This window comes from Cottoperca gobio, chromosome 4 (assembly GCF_900634415.1).
Source record: "Cottoperca gobio chromosome 4, fCotGob3.1, whole genome shotgun sequence".
Lineage (NCBI taxonomy): Eukaryota > Metazoa > Chordata > Actinopteri > Perciformes > Bovichtidae > Cottoperca > Cottoperca gobio.
In genome coordinates this window covers 18,193,441-18,213,503 of record NC_041358.1, presented here as the reverse complement: position 1 = coordinate 18,213,503, position 20,063 = coordinate 18,193,441, and the positions used below count along the sequence as shown (strand labels likewise).

The 20,063-nt window shown below is 39.8% G+C and overlaps 1 protein-coding gene across 1 annotated transcript; it reads left to right on the top strand.

The window, feature by feature from the left end:
- The first annotated feature begins 1,349 nt into the window (after positions 1-1,349).
- LOC115006964 (hydroxylysine kinase-like) lies at positions 1,350-16,681 on the top strand. Its single transcript, XM_029429595.1, has 5 exons — positions 1,350-1,503; positions 12,453-12,761; positions 14,444-14,586; positions 14,887-15,067; positions 16,242-16,681. The coding sequence occupies exons 1-5, from the start codon at positions 1,350-1,352 to the stop codon at positions 16,679-16,681; spliced, it is 1,227 nt and encodes a 408-aa protein (XP_029285455.1).
- Positions 16,682-20,063: the final 3,382 nt, after the last annotated feature.

Here is a 20,063-nt window from a genome sequence, read left to right as displayed (position 1 = left end):
CCTTCCCCCACAGAGAGGTGACGTTCCACGTCCCCAGAGCCAGCCTCTGCTGCCCGGGTCTGGTCCGTCGAGGTCCCTGACCATCACTGCCACCCATGTGACAGCGCACCCGACCCCAGCGGTTTTTCCCATGAGTGGTGGGCCCACAGGATGGATGGATGGGAGGCACCACGTAGCTTCTTCGGGCTGTGCCCGACCGGGCTCCGTGGCAAACCCGGCCACCAGGCGCTCGCTGTCGGGCCCTCCCTCTGGGCCTGGCTCTAGTTTCTAGTAACCACAGACTTTAACATAAATTGCCTAAAATCAACCTTATTCCTAATTCTAAAAAAAAGAAAGATATAGAATATATAGTATGTAGACTTTAAGAAGTTGTTTCCCCCAAGATTGAAATGAAATGTATGCACCGCAGGATTTTGTTAATGTTAACAAGCAATAAACGGCTCTCTCTCAGAGCGATGAACACTAGATGGAGACATCATCCCATTTATCCAACATCCTGTTTTAAAGTCCCCTTTTCTGATTGAGTCTGTCAGAGTTAACTTCAGGTTTAAAAACATTTGAATCCTAATTTGAGTCAATCATCTCAGTCCTAAGAAGTATGAAGGGACCTCATATAGTATGTTGTGGACATTCAGAAATCTGTGATGCTAAAGAAAAAGAGAGCGATAAACACTAGATGGAGACATCATCCCAGCATGCTTCAAGGCCTCCACCATTATCCCCGTCCCCAAAAAAACAAAGATCACAGGACTAAATGACTACAGACCCGTCGCCCTGACCTCTGTGGTAATGAAGTCATTTGAGCGCCTTGTCCTATCTCACCTCAAAACCATCACAGACCCACTCCTGGACCCCCTGCAGTTTGCCTTCAAAGCCAACAGGTCTGTAGACGATACTGTCAACATGGCACTCCACTTCATTCTCTAGCACCTGGACTCCGCAGGAACCTACGCCAGGATCCTGTTTGTGGACTTCAGCTCTGCCTTCAACACCATCATCCCAGCTCTGTTACAAGACAAGCTCTCCCAGCTGAGTGTGCCTGACTCCACCTGCACGTGGATCACAGACTTCCTGTCTGAAGTGAAGCTGGGGAAACATGTCTCTGACTTCCGGACATCAGCACCGGATCCCTCCAAGGCTGCGTTCTTTCTCCTCTGCTCTTCTCCCTGTACACCAACAGCTGCACCTCCAGTCACCGGTCCGTCAAGCTCCTGAAGTTTGCGGATGACACCACCCTCATCGGACTCATCTCTGGCGGCGATGAGTAGGCCTACAGGTGGAAGATTGACCAACTGGTGACCTGGTGCAGTGTGAACCACTTGGAGCTAAATGCTCTAAAGACAGTGGAGATGATAGTGGACTTCAGGAAGAGCCCAGCCACACCTGCCCCAATCACCCTGTGTGACTCCCCTGTCGACACAGTGGAGTCCTTACGCTTCCTGGGCACCATCATTCGCCCAGGACCTGAAGTGGGAGCTGGTGTTAAAAAGCACAGCAGAGGATGTACTTCCTGCGGCAACTGAGGAAATTCAACCTGCCAAAGACGATGATGGTGCACTTCTACTCTGCCATCATCGAGTCCATCCTCACATCCTCCATCACCATCTGGTACGCTGCTGCCACTGACCGGGACAAGGTCAGACTGCAGCATGTCATTCGTTCTGCGGAGAAGGTGATCAGCTGCAATCTGCCATCCCTCCAGGACTTGTATGTCTCCAGGTGCAGGTAAGATTGCAGCAGACCCCTCCCACCCTTGACAAATACTTTTTTCAGTTACTTCCATCAGGCAGGAGGCTGCGATCCATCAAGACCAAAACCTCACGTCATATGAACAGCTTCTTCCCCTTTGCAGTTGGCCTCATCAAAAAGGCCAGAGACCCCCCACTGACACTGTCTCTCCCTCCCCCCCTCTACACATTACATTAACATACTGCTCAGCCGGCTGTCCTTGTGTTGTGTGTTGTACATTACTCCTACTGTTTATATGTTGTATATATTACAATATTAATTGTTAATTGTACATTTTTTATAATTATGCACCAACGTTACCAGAGCAAATTCCTTGTAGGTGGAAACCTACATGGCAATTAAAATGATTCTGATTCTTATAGAAGTCCTTACTTTTGGGGTTTTCTCCTCTTGCGCAGCCCTTAATACTGCATATGTTCATTAATGTCTGTGATGTTTATTGAAAGGAGTGCTATGAAATTGACCTCTGGATTCACTAGCAATCTATCCTTGCAGTTTTATTCACATTTTCAACACAGAGTGAGATGACATTATTTCATGTGAAATTAGTATATACAGTATATGAAGATTGCAAGACTGCCTGGCAATATCACTGCAGTTTGAGGCTCAGACGTAAACTTCAAGAACATAAAGCTCTTTAAATGTTTGAGCTGCCAGTACACTGTCTATCTTCACTAAGTGCTCAGAGTTTCATAAACGTCTCAAGATTATTCATTCATCTCGACAGTCTCTACAATCTGTACAAGTCCTTTGTACAAAACACGTCTAAGTCACAGCGAGGTGGTAGTTTACAGCAAATGTCAAGACACAGCTTTTTTAACTTATTTATCACACCATGGTCTTTTTGATTCAAGCAGCCCATTTGTGATTCTTTTTGCCTCCTTTATTTCTTCATAGCTCATAAACTGGGAAATCTAATGGAGAAACCATCTCTTTTGTCTTTTGTTGGCAAAGAGTTGAACGTGATCACACTGAGATTTCTTCATACAATCTCACTCCTCCTTGCTCCTTTCGCAAATAAAGTGTTCAGGCAGAAGAAAAAACTGTTTTTGGTGTTTGTGGAGAAGTGATGGCCTGTGAATCTTGACCTCGACATGAGTTATGAGGCTACCTAAAGCAGAATGTGGCAAGTGGCTCCACGGTATATATATGAAAAAACAATGACATTTTTTAAATCACTTATCAAAACGCATCTTTTTAAAGAGCCTTTATTAAAATGTTAAATGTCTACCTTTTGCTGAGTGAGGCAGATTGAGCACACTAATGAAAGTCTTTGCGTTTGCAGCATTATGACATTTACCAAGACAGATCCCAAGCGGCGATCTTTGGGAAGTGAGATACAAAAGCTCACTTGCAATTACCATGTATAGCCATAGGTGAACAAAACAGAGATCTTTGAGATTGGAAGTTTGTACGCATTTCATTTTATTTCCAACATCTATGCTCTTATTGCTGAGTGCAGTGGATGTTAAGCTGACTGACGTTTGTTCATACCATTTATGTTTAGTCCAAAATCAAAAAGTAGTGTTGGTTTTCCTGTAACCATGAAAACAATCATTCCCCAAACTTAACAAAGTAAAATTTTCATTTTATGTTTAGGTTTTAATGGTCCCAGTGGACAAAATAATTTTCCATGTTTCCATTAGCACCATCTAGTGGTGTTGTAAAGATCTTCATATGGCTTGCATGTGCTTTTTGTTGGATGCAATGGAATGAGAATGACCTCTATTTCCATGTGTGGCTATTTACGATTAATAACTGTAATATGACAATGGTGAAACAAACTATACTTTGTTTTAGTCTGAACTGTGACCTCAGTTCAGACTTGAGTGGGTATGTTTGGTCAAAAACGTTGTGCTTTGTCTCATAGTGGCGTTTCATATCATCACTTTTAATAAGCATCATTGTCTCTGAGCATATGAGACGCTGGTTTTGTGCTCCCAGTGGGAAGGATGAACATGAATGAGTCCATCTTGGGTTGAAAGCTCTGTTGACTTCTCTCTTCTTGGAGAGCGCCATGAGTAGTTATTTTGCTCTCCCTATCTGCCGCTCACTCGTCTCTTCGTCTGTGTTTCTCTCCCTTTCTCCGTCTTCTCTCCCTGTATCGCTAACTCGTCTAATCGCTTTCCGTCTGTCACTTGCCTCTCGCCTCTCATCTGTTGCAATGTTTGCCGCCTGGAATGCACAGATTTGATTGGCTGAGTAGCATCGCGTGGGATGGCTTAACTCGCATGCAATTGGTCTCTGAGTTTCCTGAACCGCTAAACCAGTGCCGTAAGAACGAAAAAGTAGAAGCACCGTATGCGTGCGACGCCATGTTGGATGATATACAAATAAAAAATGGTGTCTAAAGCGAACAACTACAACAATACAACTCCGACTTCTTCAAAGTATTCTGACTATCTGGAGTCCTCTGCAAAGGCAAGATTCAGAGAAAAAGTCCAAATTTGCGACCTTGACCCGTACACGCTAAAGCCGTCGGATTATATTGAGGATTTAGAGTCATTACCGCCGATTGAATATCCGGATATTGTGAACTATCTTGTGCTACAAACGTTGTGGGCAACCAACGCACAAATGAAGGCATACAAGAGCTTAGAATCTAAGCTCTTGTATGCCTTCATTCAGAAATCATAAGCATCTAAGCCTTAGATGCTTATCATTTCTTTGTTTCTGGCTGGGTTGGTAGTCTTCTTACCAAACCAGTGAAAGATGACAGGGTGCTCGTCCATGCCCGTGTAAATCACTCTCAAAGAGCTCGAGATACACCGCTCAAGCCGTGGTTTGTGAGTGAGAAGAGCGCCGATATTATCCTCGCTAACGTAAATGTAAACATAGCTTTAGCATGAACTCTTACCAGATATAAAGTGGTCGCCACACACATGGGTGAATTGTGCTTTTCTTCTGTTAAATCCTTACTATTTAGGTTGCTAAACCACAGTTTTCAGCGTTCGGTAGACAGTAATTCATCCCTCTTTTGTGGATCGTTGTTTTTGATGATTGTAGGAAATCTAAAGAACCATTTCTCTGGGTCACGAGTAGCGTTATTACCACAATTATACACTGCGCACAAGGTTGGCATTTTCTTTCAATCTTAGACGGTTAAATACAAAGAAAATTACGAAGCGTTGCAGCAACTCACACGTGAGTGGCCGCCGTCTTGGTTGTATATAACATCCAACATGGCTGAATTCCGGGTTCCGGGTAAGCGTGACGTCACATGAACACGATCAATAGGTCAGGGTCCGGATAGGTTGGCGTCTGGGTCCGGACTCGGACTGCGGTCCGCCTGTTAGTGACCCTTGGTCTAAAGGGTCTATTTAAAATATTTCAATGCAGCCCATCATTGTCACGGAGACAAATGTTTTTGGGAAAAAGAGAGATCTATAATAAGGTCTATTTTAAGGGCTTCTGGGATGAGGTTTGGCTACTTTAGGATATGTGTCGTGTAGTAGTGTCTTTAAAGGCAAGAATGCGCAAGATGATAATGAGGTTTTGATCGTATAAAGCATACAAGACACTAACAATACTTTAGGAATAAGGTCTAAAATGCAATTTGTAGATTTGAGGGGCATATTTATTTTAACAGAAATTGGAATTAGATCAAATCGGACAGGCACTTTGTGTATTATGTCTATATATACTGTAATTAGATGTAGGTAGGTCAGTAACCTCCTGATTTACAAAGTAGGTATTGCGTACATATCGAGTATTTTAAGTGAAAATTGGGACTGTGTGAAGTACAATATGGATCCACAGGCTCTGTGGAATTTAAGAGAAGTTTGGATTATAAATTAGAATATTAAATTACTTCAGATGTCTTTTGGAAATTTTAAAAACTTAATTTCACCATAAGAAAATGGTCCTCGTAAACTCCAGCCTCCAATTGAGGATGCAATGCCTGCTGTAATTGACCTTCTGGCCAAAAGCCTATGAGGTAACATTTTTCAACATCAGACATCTAGAAAATTAACAACAATAATCTTGTAAGTAGGCCTACATTAGCTTCAAGTAGGTATACTAATTTAAGTGCAGAACAATAGCTTTAAATAAGCCAAAACACCAAATCCGTCCCCACGTTAGCGTGTCGTTCCTTAATACTAAACCTGTTTCTAACTGGTACCGGCAAAGTGTCTTCACTTTACCTTTTCTCTCCTCTGCTCCTCTCCATGTCTGTGTGGAGGAGTCTGCCTTCACATCACATCAGGCGTTGGGGTGATGAGCGCAGCTGCGCAGGGTTGTCTTGCGGTTGTGTCACTTAAAGTAAATGGCCCGTTGATCCCCCGTTAAGTGATTGTCCTCCGCAGTGTGATACCGGTTTGTGTTTCTCCAAAAGTGTATTCTGGTTCAACTGTTCACCGCTGGCCGTCATGTTTTTAAAAAAAAATGTATACAGTATCCCTGTGGCCCCCACTGCCACAGCCTATGTAGCCTATGGTGTGAATGCGTCCCGCACTCGGTGAAACACTGCATCCGAGGATATTAATGATCGCGTGAAACTTTAGCAGCAGCGCTCATAATTCTGCCGCTGCAGAATGAATGTAGGGGAAACACTGGTCTTGTACACTGCTTACAAGCAACTCTGATACCCTCTGACTGAATCCGTATTGCTTAACATGAGGCATCTAGAAGGCCCAGCAGCGACTACACTTCCTGAGGGTGCTACGGAGTAACAGACTGAACAAGAAGCTGTTGGTGTCCTTCTACCGGGCGACCATCGAGAGCGTGCCGTTGACTGCTCCCTGCCCTCTCTGGAACACATCTCCACCTCCCTCTGCCTCAGCAGAGCAAACAATATAATAAAGGACAGCTCTCACCCATGTCACAGACTGTTCTCTCTCCTGCCTTCTGGGAGAAGATACAGGAGCTTCAAATCACGGACAAACAGACTAAAAAACTGTTTCTACCCCTGGGCCGTCAGGCTGCTTCACCACCACACCTAATGCAATAACCATAACCATATTCATACATATACACACTCTGATTGCACTTTTAAAAAGTATAAACTATTTTTATATAAATATGTTTAACTATTTATTCCCCCGTATGATTGCTTATGTTGTCTGTCCTACTGCCGTGTTTTTAATGTTATGTATGTCTTTGTATTTTTTGCACACTGAGACAGAGTTGAACTCTGAATCTCGTTTTGTATAATGACAATAAAAGGCTTTAACTTAACTTTAACTTAACTAAAAGAGTAATAACACTTGTCATGTAATGCAGTCATTTAGTTGTTTTCTTTTTCTTTTTTTTTGTTTTCAAAATGGCATTTTGGTGGATGAGTTCGGCTTGCCACAGATTCCTGCCTTCTAGTTTTGTGTTGTTCTGTCGTTTTGTTTTCAAAAGAGTTTTTAAAAGTGGAGATAACTCTCACTGAGCCTGTTCAAATGTATGCAGGTTATTTTAAAAATACAAAATAAATTGTGTGCTTAACCTTGAATTCTTTGGTTAATTATTATTTGTAAAGGTTAAACCAGAACCAGATTAACTGGCCAACAACATCAACACATTAACAAATATCTCTTTCCGTTAATTACGCTCAATTCAATTCAATCTTTACGTAATTTAACTTTCTTGGATCGCAGCATTGCCAGGAACTTGACAATTTTTAGATGGATTACTTTTTTCCTTCACCACACAATGCAAACATTTGTGATATGAGTATTGTTACGTGTTTTAATATGTAGAAGAGATGGACCAGGAATCTTTGGGTTATAATATCAAGTTATTTACTTACATCAAAAGTGCAACAAAACATCAAATTATACTCATGAGGGCCAATCAGCTTCGCTGCTCCACAGAACACCAAAGTAGTTAACTGTGTCGCAGTTTTACAAAAAGGACCCCAAATGAGCATTCACATACAGTATATACACACTAGCAAAATATGAGTATCCCTTCTTTTTATTGGTTGTTGTAGGCCACAATCCAATGGTGGCCTTTGTTGGTGCAGTAGACGTGATCATGCCTCTTGGCACAGTTTTATTTTTGGTGTCCTGATTTGGTACCTGTTTACATTTATTGGGAACTTACACTACATTAAGTATACATATTTGAATGTACATTATATTAAGAATACATGCTTGAACTTACACTACATTATGTATACATGCTGAACAGTAAATCTCTGATTCGTGTCTGAGCCTGACACAGGGTGTTAAAGTTTTACCATAACATCTTCAAGGTCTCATGCCCTGGGTTACTGCCGTTCAACACAGCACCTGCTATGATAGCAGAATGAGCATCTTTTCTTACTCATACCTTATCTGGTTATAGTCAAAACAAAGCTAGCTCCCTGCACCCTGTGTGCCACAGTTCAAATCACTTTGTGTAAGTACTCTTTTAATCATGGACATGCATATAATTCTGATCAAAAGTATAAGAATATAACATCATACATAGTAATGCGTATGGTACTTTAACCAAGGTATAAAAGTACAAAAATATACATACATAGTAATGTGTATGTTACTTGAATCAAGATATAAAAGTACAACAATATAGTAATGTGTATAGTACATCAATCAAAGTATAAAAGTGCAGTGTACATCTAAGATTGAGCAAGTGATACATTCATGTTTCTACGAATAAGCAAGTAATACTAAGTTTGATGATAAATTCATGATTTCCACAGTATCAATATATTTCACATCTTAACCACTATTTATGTAAGACAGTAATCAGCCGTCCCTGTAGCTATAGCTGTGTACAAATCCCTTGTATGCAGACAGCCAGTGTCCACACGCATGGTGAAGAGATGGTCTGCAGACTCTGAGGAGGCCCTGCAAGACTGTTTTGACTCCACTGCGTGGGATGTGTTCATGGACTCTCATGGAGAGGACATTAACAATCTTACAGACTGTATGACGGACTATATAAACTTTTATGTGGATAACGTCGTACCCACCCGAACTGTACGATGTTTCCCAAACAACAAACCTTGGATGAATCCTGAGATAAAGGCTCTCCTCAAAGACAAAAAGAGGGCCTTTAGGTCAGGTGACAAGGAAGAGCTGAGGATTGTTCAGAGGGAGCTAAGGTGGAAGATCAGAGAGGGAAAGAACACCTACAGGAAGAAGATGGAGGAGCAGGTGCAGCAGAGGAATGTCAGCAGTGTCTGGAGAGGCCTGAAAACCATCTCTTCTTTTGTTGACAGACAGAGCCCGCAGCAGCCCAGTCTCCCGGTGACTCTCGTATTGTGTAGCCAATGAACTGTTGGAGCTAGTTTTATTTTTACAAATGTTATTATCTTTTCATAATTGTATTTATTAATTACAAAATAAATACAAAAATATTACATTTCTTTTTGTTTATATACTTCACTTACTTTGTGCAATTACTACTGACAGGGAATATTGGGTATATAATAGTTATTTATAGTAAAGGCCAATAGTTATTTATGGCCTTTTTATCAATAATATCTCCAAATGCACAGCTTGTGAACGCCTGGTGTTACTCTTAGAAAAACCTGTCTAATATGTTAAGCTTTTATCCCTTTTATCTGAAATTGTAACCTGAACTTGGTAACACTTGGTGCTATGTTTCTATTGTGTTTTCCAGTTCATACCTACCAGCTATACCCATCTTCAGGTATCTTTTTCAACAACAAACTTCAGGCGGAGTGTATATTCTTCAAATTCAGTATATTCAGACCACTATTACTCAATTATTCAATGTTTTTCAAGAACAAAAAGAGAGTTATCTTTTGAATGAGACCAAAAGGTTGAAGAGCAGCTTTCAATTTACTTTGGGTATGTCGTTTGTAGGTATTTTCGGGTAAATTCCCCCACCTCTTAAGAGGTTAACACAACAGGGCAAACTAGTTTTAGCTCCTCCTCCTCAAATGTACAATGTGTTTAAAAGAAGGAGATCCAAATTCTCTACTTGCTCTCACTTCGGACATTATCTGCTGAAAGACAATGGGTAAGTGCACATACATATTATCTGTTAAATGACTGAAAAATAAAGTGCATTAAAAGCTCAGATAATCATTTAGTCATGTAGACTTTAATATATATTTTTGGTCTGATGTCACAGACAGGGCTTAGAAGATGGCAATCTTTAAGATTTCATTCTTGGGCTACTGCTGGTAGTTGCATGGTAGCATGCACTGCACTTCTATACTACCGCTTCAATTACCCCTAACCAGATGGGGCCACTATACATGGCTTCTTGCTAAAGCTTTCATATGGCAAATGCCCAGATGCCCCTCGTGTAGGTCATTCAGTACCTCTGCTCTGTTAAGTGTAGGAACTATGACCCTTATTCCCAAGAGAAAAACATCCGTGCTCCACAGACAGCTCAGTTCTACGGGTAAAGAAAAGCTTGTCTTATCATGTCGCTGGCTTTCACAAGTAAGAGTGATTGAGAAATAGAGGGAAGATGACAATCAGCCATTGTTGTACATTGACACTTTAATGCAAATCAATGATTAAAAGCATACATGTTGTGTTCGTGAAAAATAGCTTAAGTTCTCTTTTTGATACTGTAATTATATATCTGGCCAAAAGCATAAGTGGCACAGTTTTTATTAAAATGTATATTAAAGCTCTCTCTGCCAGTAATTAAAAAAGTACATCAGTGGAACCATACATTTATGGCACAGTTCAAATAACTCTTTTGTAAAGATTTTCCAATGCAGTATCTTAGTATAATACATAGTAGTCATAGTCATAGTTATTCACATGTACTGATGACATGTCTGACAGCACTTGAAGACACGAATCTGGTTTTGTTTACGCTTTAAACTCCGATATGATTGACACCTAAAGTTTGACTACTTCCCATGTGTTTTTTTAGCCTTTATCAGGTGAGACCCAAGCTAGTTTATGTTAAATTATCTCTTTAACATGAGGAGGATCTCTTTGGACTGGTTCCTCCTCAAAGATACAAAATAATCCTGTTCAAAAGCTTATGAAAACCACATACTCTATTGCTTCGAGCCCAACGGCAAGTGATTTATGTCCAGGAAAGCAGGCAGAAAGCAGGCAGGCCCAAACAGGTAGTAAGTACAGGGAATGCTAGAATGCATAGCGTAGTGCAAAGGTAAAGTACATTTACTCAAGTACTATATACATTTGAGGTACTTTTACTTTATTTTATATTTTCTTCTCATTACACATTCTACTTCTACTCCACCACAATTAAGAGGGAAATATGTACTTTTTATAGTCAGATTTATTTACTCTACAGATTTTTGTGTACAAAACACATCAACATATAAATACAAAGCTGAATTGATTAGTTGAAGCCTCCGTCAGAAGGAGCCTCAGTCAATCAATCAATCAATCAATCAAATCAATCAAACTTTATTGTCATTTCAAGCTATACAATGTACAATTCAAATTACATTTCGTTGTCCTGGCTTACTGTAAAAGTGACTGTAAAATTGGTCATAAATGTTTAAAAGTGTTGTGGTGCTGATGCATAAATATAAAATAAAATGTGTCCTTAAAATATAAATGTACTTTATATAAATAACATATATACACTCTATAAAATATATACATTTAAGAGTCCTTAGAGTGGAGTTCACATTGCTCAGGAGAAAAAGTTATTTCGGGTTCAACAGTCTGACGGTTTGGGGAAAGAAACTGTTGCAGAGTCTGGTTGTTCTGCTCCTTATGCTGCGGAACCTCTTGCCAGAGGGCAGCAGGGAGAACAAGCCGTGGTGGGGGTGAGTGGGGTCTTTTATAATGTTCTGGGCTCTGGTGAGGCAGCGTTTATTAGCAGTGTCTCTGATGGAAGGAAGAGACGTCCCGATGATCCTCTCCGCTGTCCTCACCACTCTCTGCAGAGACTTCCAGTCTGAGGTGTTGCAGCTTCCAAACCAAGTAAAGATGCAACTGGTCAGTATGCTCTCTGTGGTGCCTCTGTAGAACGTGGTGAGGATGGGAGGGGGGAGCTGTGCTCTTTTCAACCTGCGCAGAAAATGCAGGCACTGCACTTGTGAGTTGCACAAATAGCATTTTTTATTTTTGCACAATTGCAGTCAGTGGCCGAAGAGACTTGAGCGCAGCCAGAACAAGCCCCAGTGGGGGCAGTCACAGCGTTTCCCGGGCTGCCGACAGCTATACACTCGGTCAAACATCCTTCTGGCAGCTGTGAGGACGAAGCGAGGTGGGGTGGTTGGTTTTCTCGTTTCTGTCACTTTGACTGTAATCCAATAAACAAACTATAAAACAGACACGGAACATGGCTGTAATATCTACAAGCGAGTCAGGCCGTTATACTTCCTCTCCCTCTGTACTGAGGGCAGACTACAGTGACTCAGTATCGCCTCTAGAGGAACAAGTGGTATTACAGACTGGATGGAGGGCAGCTAGTCAGTTAGCATGCTAATTTCAGTAGATATCTCTCTAACACAATACAGAGATATAACATCAACACTGTTACCTCTTCACGTTCTGTTGATAATGTTAGTTAATTGTTGTAATGTTTTAAGTTTAAATTCTGACATATTCTACACATTGAACCTTTTAGCAAAAAATAAATGCAGGACTTTTACATCAAATTAAATCAAAGCAGAATGACCTGGTATAAACAGGTAGGCGTCCTGTCAGAGTTGCATTTGTGTCTGCAAATGTTTTTTACGCCTCTTATTAATTTCAATTAAACCAATTGTGATTTCTGGTTTTGATGTGAATTTTGGTAGATTTGCAGGTCAGATGTAAATTGTGTTGCGATTTTACTCTTTTGTGCAGATAATACCACAACTGTTGAAGTAAGGCCAATGCTCACCCCAAAGCAAGCAACCGATCTGACACTGCAACTGTATGGAGTGACCATAACTGAGATCTCCCCCCTGCCTAGTTATATTGACCAGAACTTCCTTATGGTGGACAAGGAGGGTACCAATTTCCTCCTGAAGATCATGAACTCAGAAGACAGCAAAAATGCCATTCGCCTGGAAGTTCAGACCCTCCCCATGTCCTTTCTACGCCAGCATGGAATTCCTACTCAGACAGTAATTCCCAACACCACGGGGCAGCTCATGAGTATGGAGGAAATAGGTAACAAGCAGTCCAATTTCATAAAATGTATCTTAGCTTGAGTCATAAAAAACCAAGACGAGCGTGAATCTCAAGTTCATGCGAGAGGTGGCTGGTTAAACTAATGACTCGGGTTATTTACCCATGAGAATACACAATACGGACCCAATCCTAAAACAACTTGACTAAGTAAGACTAATATCTGAGAATCATCCAATGCCATGCCTATTGCACATAAACTAACCATCTGCATGCTGGAGTCTTGAATTTATCCAACAGATAAGAGTTGTATCATCTAACTCTCAAATAAGCCTATTTCCCCTGAAAAAAAACCTATTCCTTTATTCAATTTGTCAAACAAATAAAGCTGAAACTGAACCCTCTTCTTAATAAAGTTGTTATATATGGAATTAAACCAATAATAATCATGTCCACAGACTAGAGTCAAAATCCCCCTGCATTGATAAAAACAAGTAGGTGTTATATTCCTTAGTTTTGTTTCTACCATGGGAAAGTGCAACAATCCGTCTTTGCCCACATTGAGCTAAGAAATATATGTGCGGCTTGTTCAAAGTGCACAAGGGAGGTGTATCGCTGCTTCATGTCCTAGTACAGAGGAGGCAAACCTGTTGGTTTAGAAATCAGGGCACTGATGGCTTAAGGCTATTCAAGAGAAAAAGAGAAGGACAAGTTGACAAATGATCAATTCAACTGTTGCCACTGATCCTAGTTTAAATTAGTATTAAGAACTTGTTTTGAAATGGTGACATTTAGTTTATTAGGTTCAACCTAATTCATCGTATGGATGAGATTATATTTAAATGTTACAGGTGATAGTTCTCAATTCATTATGTCTCCAGTGACACTTTAATAGATCTGTGTAGGAATGTAGTAAAACAATTACTGCAAAAAAAAATCTGACTGCAAGTGAAGAGAACAGTAAGCGGGAGTCTTTTATTCTGCATTGTACAGCCTTGGTACCTGTCGCTCTACAGGTGTGCATAAGTTCTGCTCTTTAATCATCAATAAAACGCTATTCAAAATCTAAACAGTCTGGACATGAAAGAGGCCTGCAGGTGTTTCCCTTGTTTATCAAAGGTGTTCATTTTGATTACATGACACATTTACACCTACGTTGTAATTTGACGATGTGTGAGATTCTGTCGTGGGGCTTTGGCAGAAAGAGTTTCAGTTAGACCAGAAATGTAAGTTTATTGTCATCAGGACAAGACATTCATGAAGAACAAGTTTGCATAGGAGGCGACTGTTAGAAAGGACTGGACTGTAAAGGGACTATAATAATGGGAAGTTCAGAATAATTTTAATTTTTGGCATTTTACCTTTGTTAGAGAGATAGGACAAATAGACTGGAATAGGGGAAAGAGGGGACTGCATACAACAAAGGGCTGCAGGTCTGATTCAAAATATAGACTGTCTGGTCTACCAGGTTAGCTACCTGGAATTTATAGTTCTATAATCATACTTATATTAATTGTATGATATCTGTATTACCAATGAGATTACCTGATTAATCACACGTTTTAATAGCAATGATCCAATGGAACCAACATCACTAGCTCTGCCCAGTGTGAATTATCTTACAGAAAACACAAGGCCTTTTGTCCATTATTAGACAGTATTACATAAATCTTCTACACAAGATCATACATGAGTTGTTTTATGTACCCACGTTACCTTATTAGACTGTGGACATGGTGCTCAGACCTACTGTGTGAGGTTGATGACCTATCTTCCTGGAAAAACCATCGCAAAATCTCCAGTCACTATGCAAGATCTTTACCATGTCGGCAAAATGGTTGCCTCCATGGACAAGGCATTGCAACAAGTAAGTTCAGACATCAAACATGTATATTTCAACTAATGGATATTTTGGAGTAGATGGCTTTATGTAGCAGGTCTCCCCTCACTTCCACATGCAGCTGTTGCACTAATTGCAGATTATTTTATCTGTCCTTATTGTTCAGGTTCTGTCTGCTAATAATCAATTATATTGTCAGGAGTTGATGTAGAGCTAAAGGGAGAGTGAACATTGGCGAACACATTAACCATATCAACTTAAAGGGCCATAATATGTCTGATATGACTTCAAAAATATGTAGTATTACATTTATTTCTTTTTTTTCAGCTGGTATCTCCAAACCTGGATGTCTTACAAAATAATGATGTACTTTGGAGTTTATCCAGAATTCCTCTCATAGAGTGCTCCCTATCAGTGATGGATGGAAATCCCCTGCAGGAAGTGATCAAAGCAATCATTAAACAGTGTAAATCACACGTGCAGCCCAAAATCAGCTCTTTCCGAAAAGGTAATACAGATAACAAGCTTACAATTATTATGATCTGCATTCCTTTGGTTAACGATTTCACTGTGTTTATGATTCTGCTTGATGAAGCCCACTGACTTTAGTAATCGCTTGACATTTTTTTCTCTAGCACCACCAGGTTGAAATTTGTGGTTATGATTGAAATGTGTTTGCCACTTTGAAATGTTTTTACTATGGATTACTATGACATGTGGCTCTCACACGTGCATGTCCCCCTTTGGATGATTTATAATTTAAATTTGATGATCCACTCACCTTTCATCTCGAGCCACCATTTGGTCGAAATGTAAATGTTTTCATGACGTCGGTTAAGTAATGACATTTCGATTGTACTAAGCTGTTGTTGGTGTATAGTAATAATTAGCAAAACTTAGCATGTAACACACTAAACTAAAATGTGTTAGCATGTACCTCAAAGCATGATGTTCCAAAGTACAGTCTCAAAGAGCTGCTACCATGGCTGAAGACTCTTAATTTAGTTAAATTAACAATGGATCAAAAAACTACTTGTATGTGAAAGGGGTGCCTCAAAGTGATGAACCCACAGAACATCATCAGCTAACTCTGCAGTTCATCTCAGTTCTAGGGAGCTCCCTTTTATTTTACAGACCAAAAACTTTACCGTTTTAGTTAGAATAGCGCTCTTGCCACTCTCATAACGTCAAACGGCAACAGTTTCTTTTCTTTCTGCAATAAAACTAAAATCTCACTTTACACTACCTGCCCAGCTCCAACCTTTACACGTAGTTGATTCGCCAAAACCACCATCATTACCATATCATAACTATACCGTAGCTGCCATGTGCAGATATAAAAAATAAATAATAATAATTAGAAATATATATATATTTATTCAATATATTTTGGGGTTTGGCAGAATTTCCCAATATTAACATTCTTGTCTATGGAAAGCCAATTTCTTCTCCAATGTATAAATGAAGTTATATCATTAAGTGTATAAATTAAATGTTTCTAAAGTTGAACTGACCAGGAAAAATCTAACAGATAACAAAGCTAAATACCTCTATACTATGGTAACATATATCAGAAATCAATGGCTAGGAATTTGGCTTGCCTTCATGAAATAGATGCAATTACCTCAAATAAATGAACTGTTCCTCCCAACAGTACTTTTGTTTCTTTGATGTCTTCACAGGAATAATACATGGGGACACAAATGACATGAACATCATTGTCACACCTGTAGGCAACGGGCGTCATGAGGTGTCAGGCGTGCTGGACTTTGGTCTGCTCATGAATGATTGCTATGTATTTGAAGTGGCAGTAACAATCGCTTACATGATGCTGAAGAGCACCAGTCCTTTGGATGTAGGTGGAGCAGTGTTAGCAGGCTGGGAGAGCATTATGATGCTCAATGATGATGAAAGGGATTGCCTCTTCCTGCTGGTACTCGGTCGGTTGTGCCAGTCTGTGGTTTATGGCCGGTGCAATGCCAAAAAATTCCCAGACAACAAGAAATATATCCTGACTACATCCGAAGACGGGACTCGGCTTATTACTAATCTGTGGGAGCTGGGCAAGAAAGAAGTAGAAAGGAAATGGTTCAGAGATGCCAGCACATTCTTGGTCAATTAATAAATAATTGTTTGTCAATGGAGGAGCATGAAAGAGAATAAAGATAACAAAGAATATCGGAATTCTAACTACTTTACAGTTTTTGAAAAACATTCTTACTGTGGAATTTTACCATATTTGACTCAAACACTATTTCACACTTTGTACTGCTTTTTGGTACCATTAACCTCTTACAGTGTGGAAATACCTACAAACGACATACCCAAAGTAAATTGAAAGCTGCTCTTCAACCATTTGCACCAGCTGCATGATTATGGTCTCATTCAAAAGATAACTCTCTTATTGTTCAAAACAGTGAAGAATCACTCCAAGTGCTTCTGGCACTTAGTAATAGTGGTCTGAATATACTGAATTTGAAGAAAATACACTCCGCCTGAATTTTTTTGTTGGAAAAGATGCCTGAAGATGGGAATAGCTGGTAGTCGAGAGCTGGAAAACACAATAGAAACATAGCACCAAGTGTTACCAAGTTCAGGTTACAATTTCAGATAAAAACGTAACATATTAGACAGGTTTTTCTAAGAGTAACACCATGGCGTACACAAGCTCTGCAATTTGGAGATATTATAATATTTATTAATGTATATTGTATTGCCTAAATAACTATTATATACCCATATCCCCTGTTAGTAGTAATTGACACAGAGTAAGTGAAGCATAAACACATTTTTAAAAAATATTTTTGTGTTTTATTTGTATTTTCTTCTGAACTTGAATATAATAAATATTATTTTAAAAATAAATAACATTTGTAAAAAATAAATGAAAAAAAACATAGGAAATGACGTATCAAACGATTCAACCATTCATTGGCTACACAATACACCAGTCATCAGGAGAATCGGTTGCTATTGGCTCAGTCTGTAAACAAAAGAAGAGGGCTGATACTTCCTTATCAAGTTGACACTGATTGGCTCTTGATGGTTATAGATAACGCATGGAAGCTCCGATTGGCTCAAATGAAGTGTCATCCAACGCTAAGAGTCCACCCTACATTCGGGAAGCGCCTAAACAGCACTGAATGCTCAAAATATTACGTTTTGACCATGTATGATCACAAAATGTTACAGATCGATTTCACAGATTGCAACAGCTGTTCATGGGCTTTTATCTACGTGACGATGTTCACGGTGGATATCTTTTTACCGGAAACGACCATTTGGACCTTTGGCAATGACACAGGAGTGTTTTTTTTTGGATTATTACTGATTACAGGACTATTATGAGGCTTAATAGGTGAGTGGGCTCAAAGTTATGATTTTGATTTTGAGTGTGCTTGCTAGTTTAAGGAGCCGATTGTACCTGCTGTTGTGATTTTGATTTCAAAATCTAAATAGACGAGATTTTAAGCTTTCTAAAATAGCTTTCTCCTCTAGCGGGACACTTTGTTGTCAATTGGTTTCTATAAGTGGACTAGATGTTATGGTTCTGGCTTTGTGTTTCCTGTTTTGTTTTGTAAAGTTCATGTCTAGTTGTACTTCCTGTCTGTGTATTTTTCCCTTCCTCTGTGATTGTTAATTTGATCCTCCTGTATCCATTCACCCTGCCCTTGTGTCTTTGCCTTTCTCCCCCAGCTGTGTCTTGTTCCCTCGTTTAGTGTATGTGTATATATCCCTGTCCGTCCCAATGCGCCTTGTCGGATCATCATTCATGTTACATTGTTACCTGCCGTGTCTACCCCGTGTTTACCCCGTGTCTACCCCTGGTTGGTTTGTGTTTTCAGTTTTATTTGTTACTTTGTATTTTTACTAACTTTTGGTATAATAAAGCTCTCTTGTTAAACTCTTGTCTTGTGTCCTGCAATTGGGTCCTCTCACTTGTATCACACCGTGACACTAGAATTATTACAATGTATTAACATTTATAACAGCCGATAAATTGGATTATGTAGGAAGTTTTTATTAATGTCTAACTTTTATAATTGCAGATGACTTACAAACACTTGCCTCGGCTAATTAGAAACCCAAGAGTATCTCTTAATGGATCATCAAATTGTATAACTGTATTGGCACAAAGTAGAAACACACACCTATGTTACTGCTTTGAGGTACTTGAATATTTCCATCTTATGTACTGAACACTTGCTGGCTTCCAGTGTGTATGACAATAACAGAAGGAGACAAAAATGTGGACTCCACAGCACTGTTCCACGATACTATCTGCTGACAGGAAGATGGTGAACTACTTCCTGTTTCTAGTAACCACAGACTTTAACATAAATTGCCTAAAATCAACCTTATTCCTAATTCTAAAAAAAAGAAAGATATAGAATATATAGTATGTGGACTTTAAGAAGTTGTTTCCCCCAAGATTGAAATGAAATGTATGCACCTGCAGGATTTTGTTAATGTTAACAAGCAATAAACGGCTCTCTGTTTTAGAACATCAACTGTGGACATTCATAAATCTGTGATGCTAAAGAAAAAGAGAGCGATGAACACTAGATGGAGACATCATCCCATTTATCCAACATCCTGTTTTAAAGTCCCCTTTTCTGATTGAGTCTGTCAGAGTTAACTTCAGGTTTAAAAACATTTGAATCCTAATTTGAGTCAATCATCTCAGTCCTAAGAAGTATGAAGGGACCTCATATAGTATGTTGTGGCAACATTATAAAAATGTTTGTGGAAAAGCTTGTGAACCTCCTCAAAAGTGTAAAAATATGCCCAAAAGGACAGCAAAGAGTTAGAGCAGGAAGATGTTTATTTTACACGATCAACACCGAATAAATAAAGAAACCCATGGCTCCTGTGACAGGATCTCTCTCTGAATCTAATACCAGTTCCCACACTTTTAGTAAAGAAGATGATGTAGCTCAGAGAACAATGCACAGCTGCAAATTAAATGGTCAAAGTAGCAGGAGTTTCGTTGTATTTCACCTTCAAATTCTGCTGTGCTCCGAACACCTCAGCCAGAGCCTTGAACACTCCCAACACCAACACCATCACACACACCACACACACTCACACACACGCACACACACACACACACACACACACACACACACACCACACACACACTCACACACCTCGTCTACCTTTCTACATTTCATCCTCCCACCTCAAAGGCACCATCTGCCCTCTGCCCCCGCTGCAGCTTGCGATATGTACCTCCAGTCATGCAGAAAAAGTCACAGTGTGCGTCTGTGAAAGTCTGCCTGTGTTCACGTTTGTTCTCCGTCTGTTTCACTGTAGTTCACCGGCATTGAAGCACAATGAGCCCAGAGAGACATCTATCTGAACCTTTGCACTGTTTTCTTTATACTGTAAGCCACAGTCCCTCCTCTCTCTCTCTGTCTTTCTCTTCTGCCTTTTCTCTTTTTGTCTTTGTAATACTTTAAATCCATGTTCTACAAATTATAGCTGAAATAGAAATGGCAACA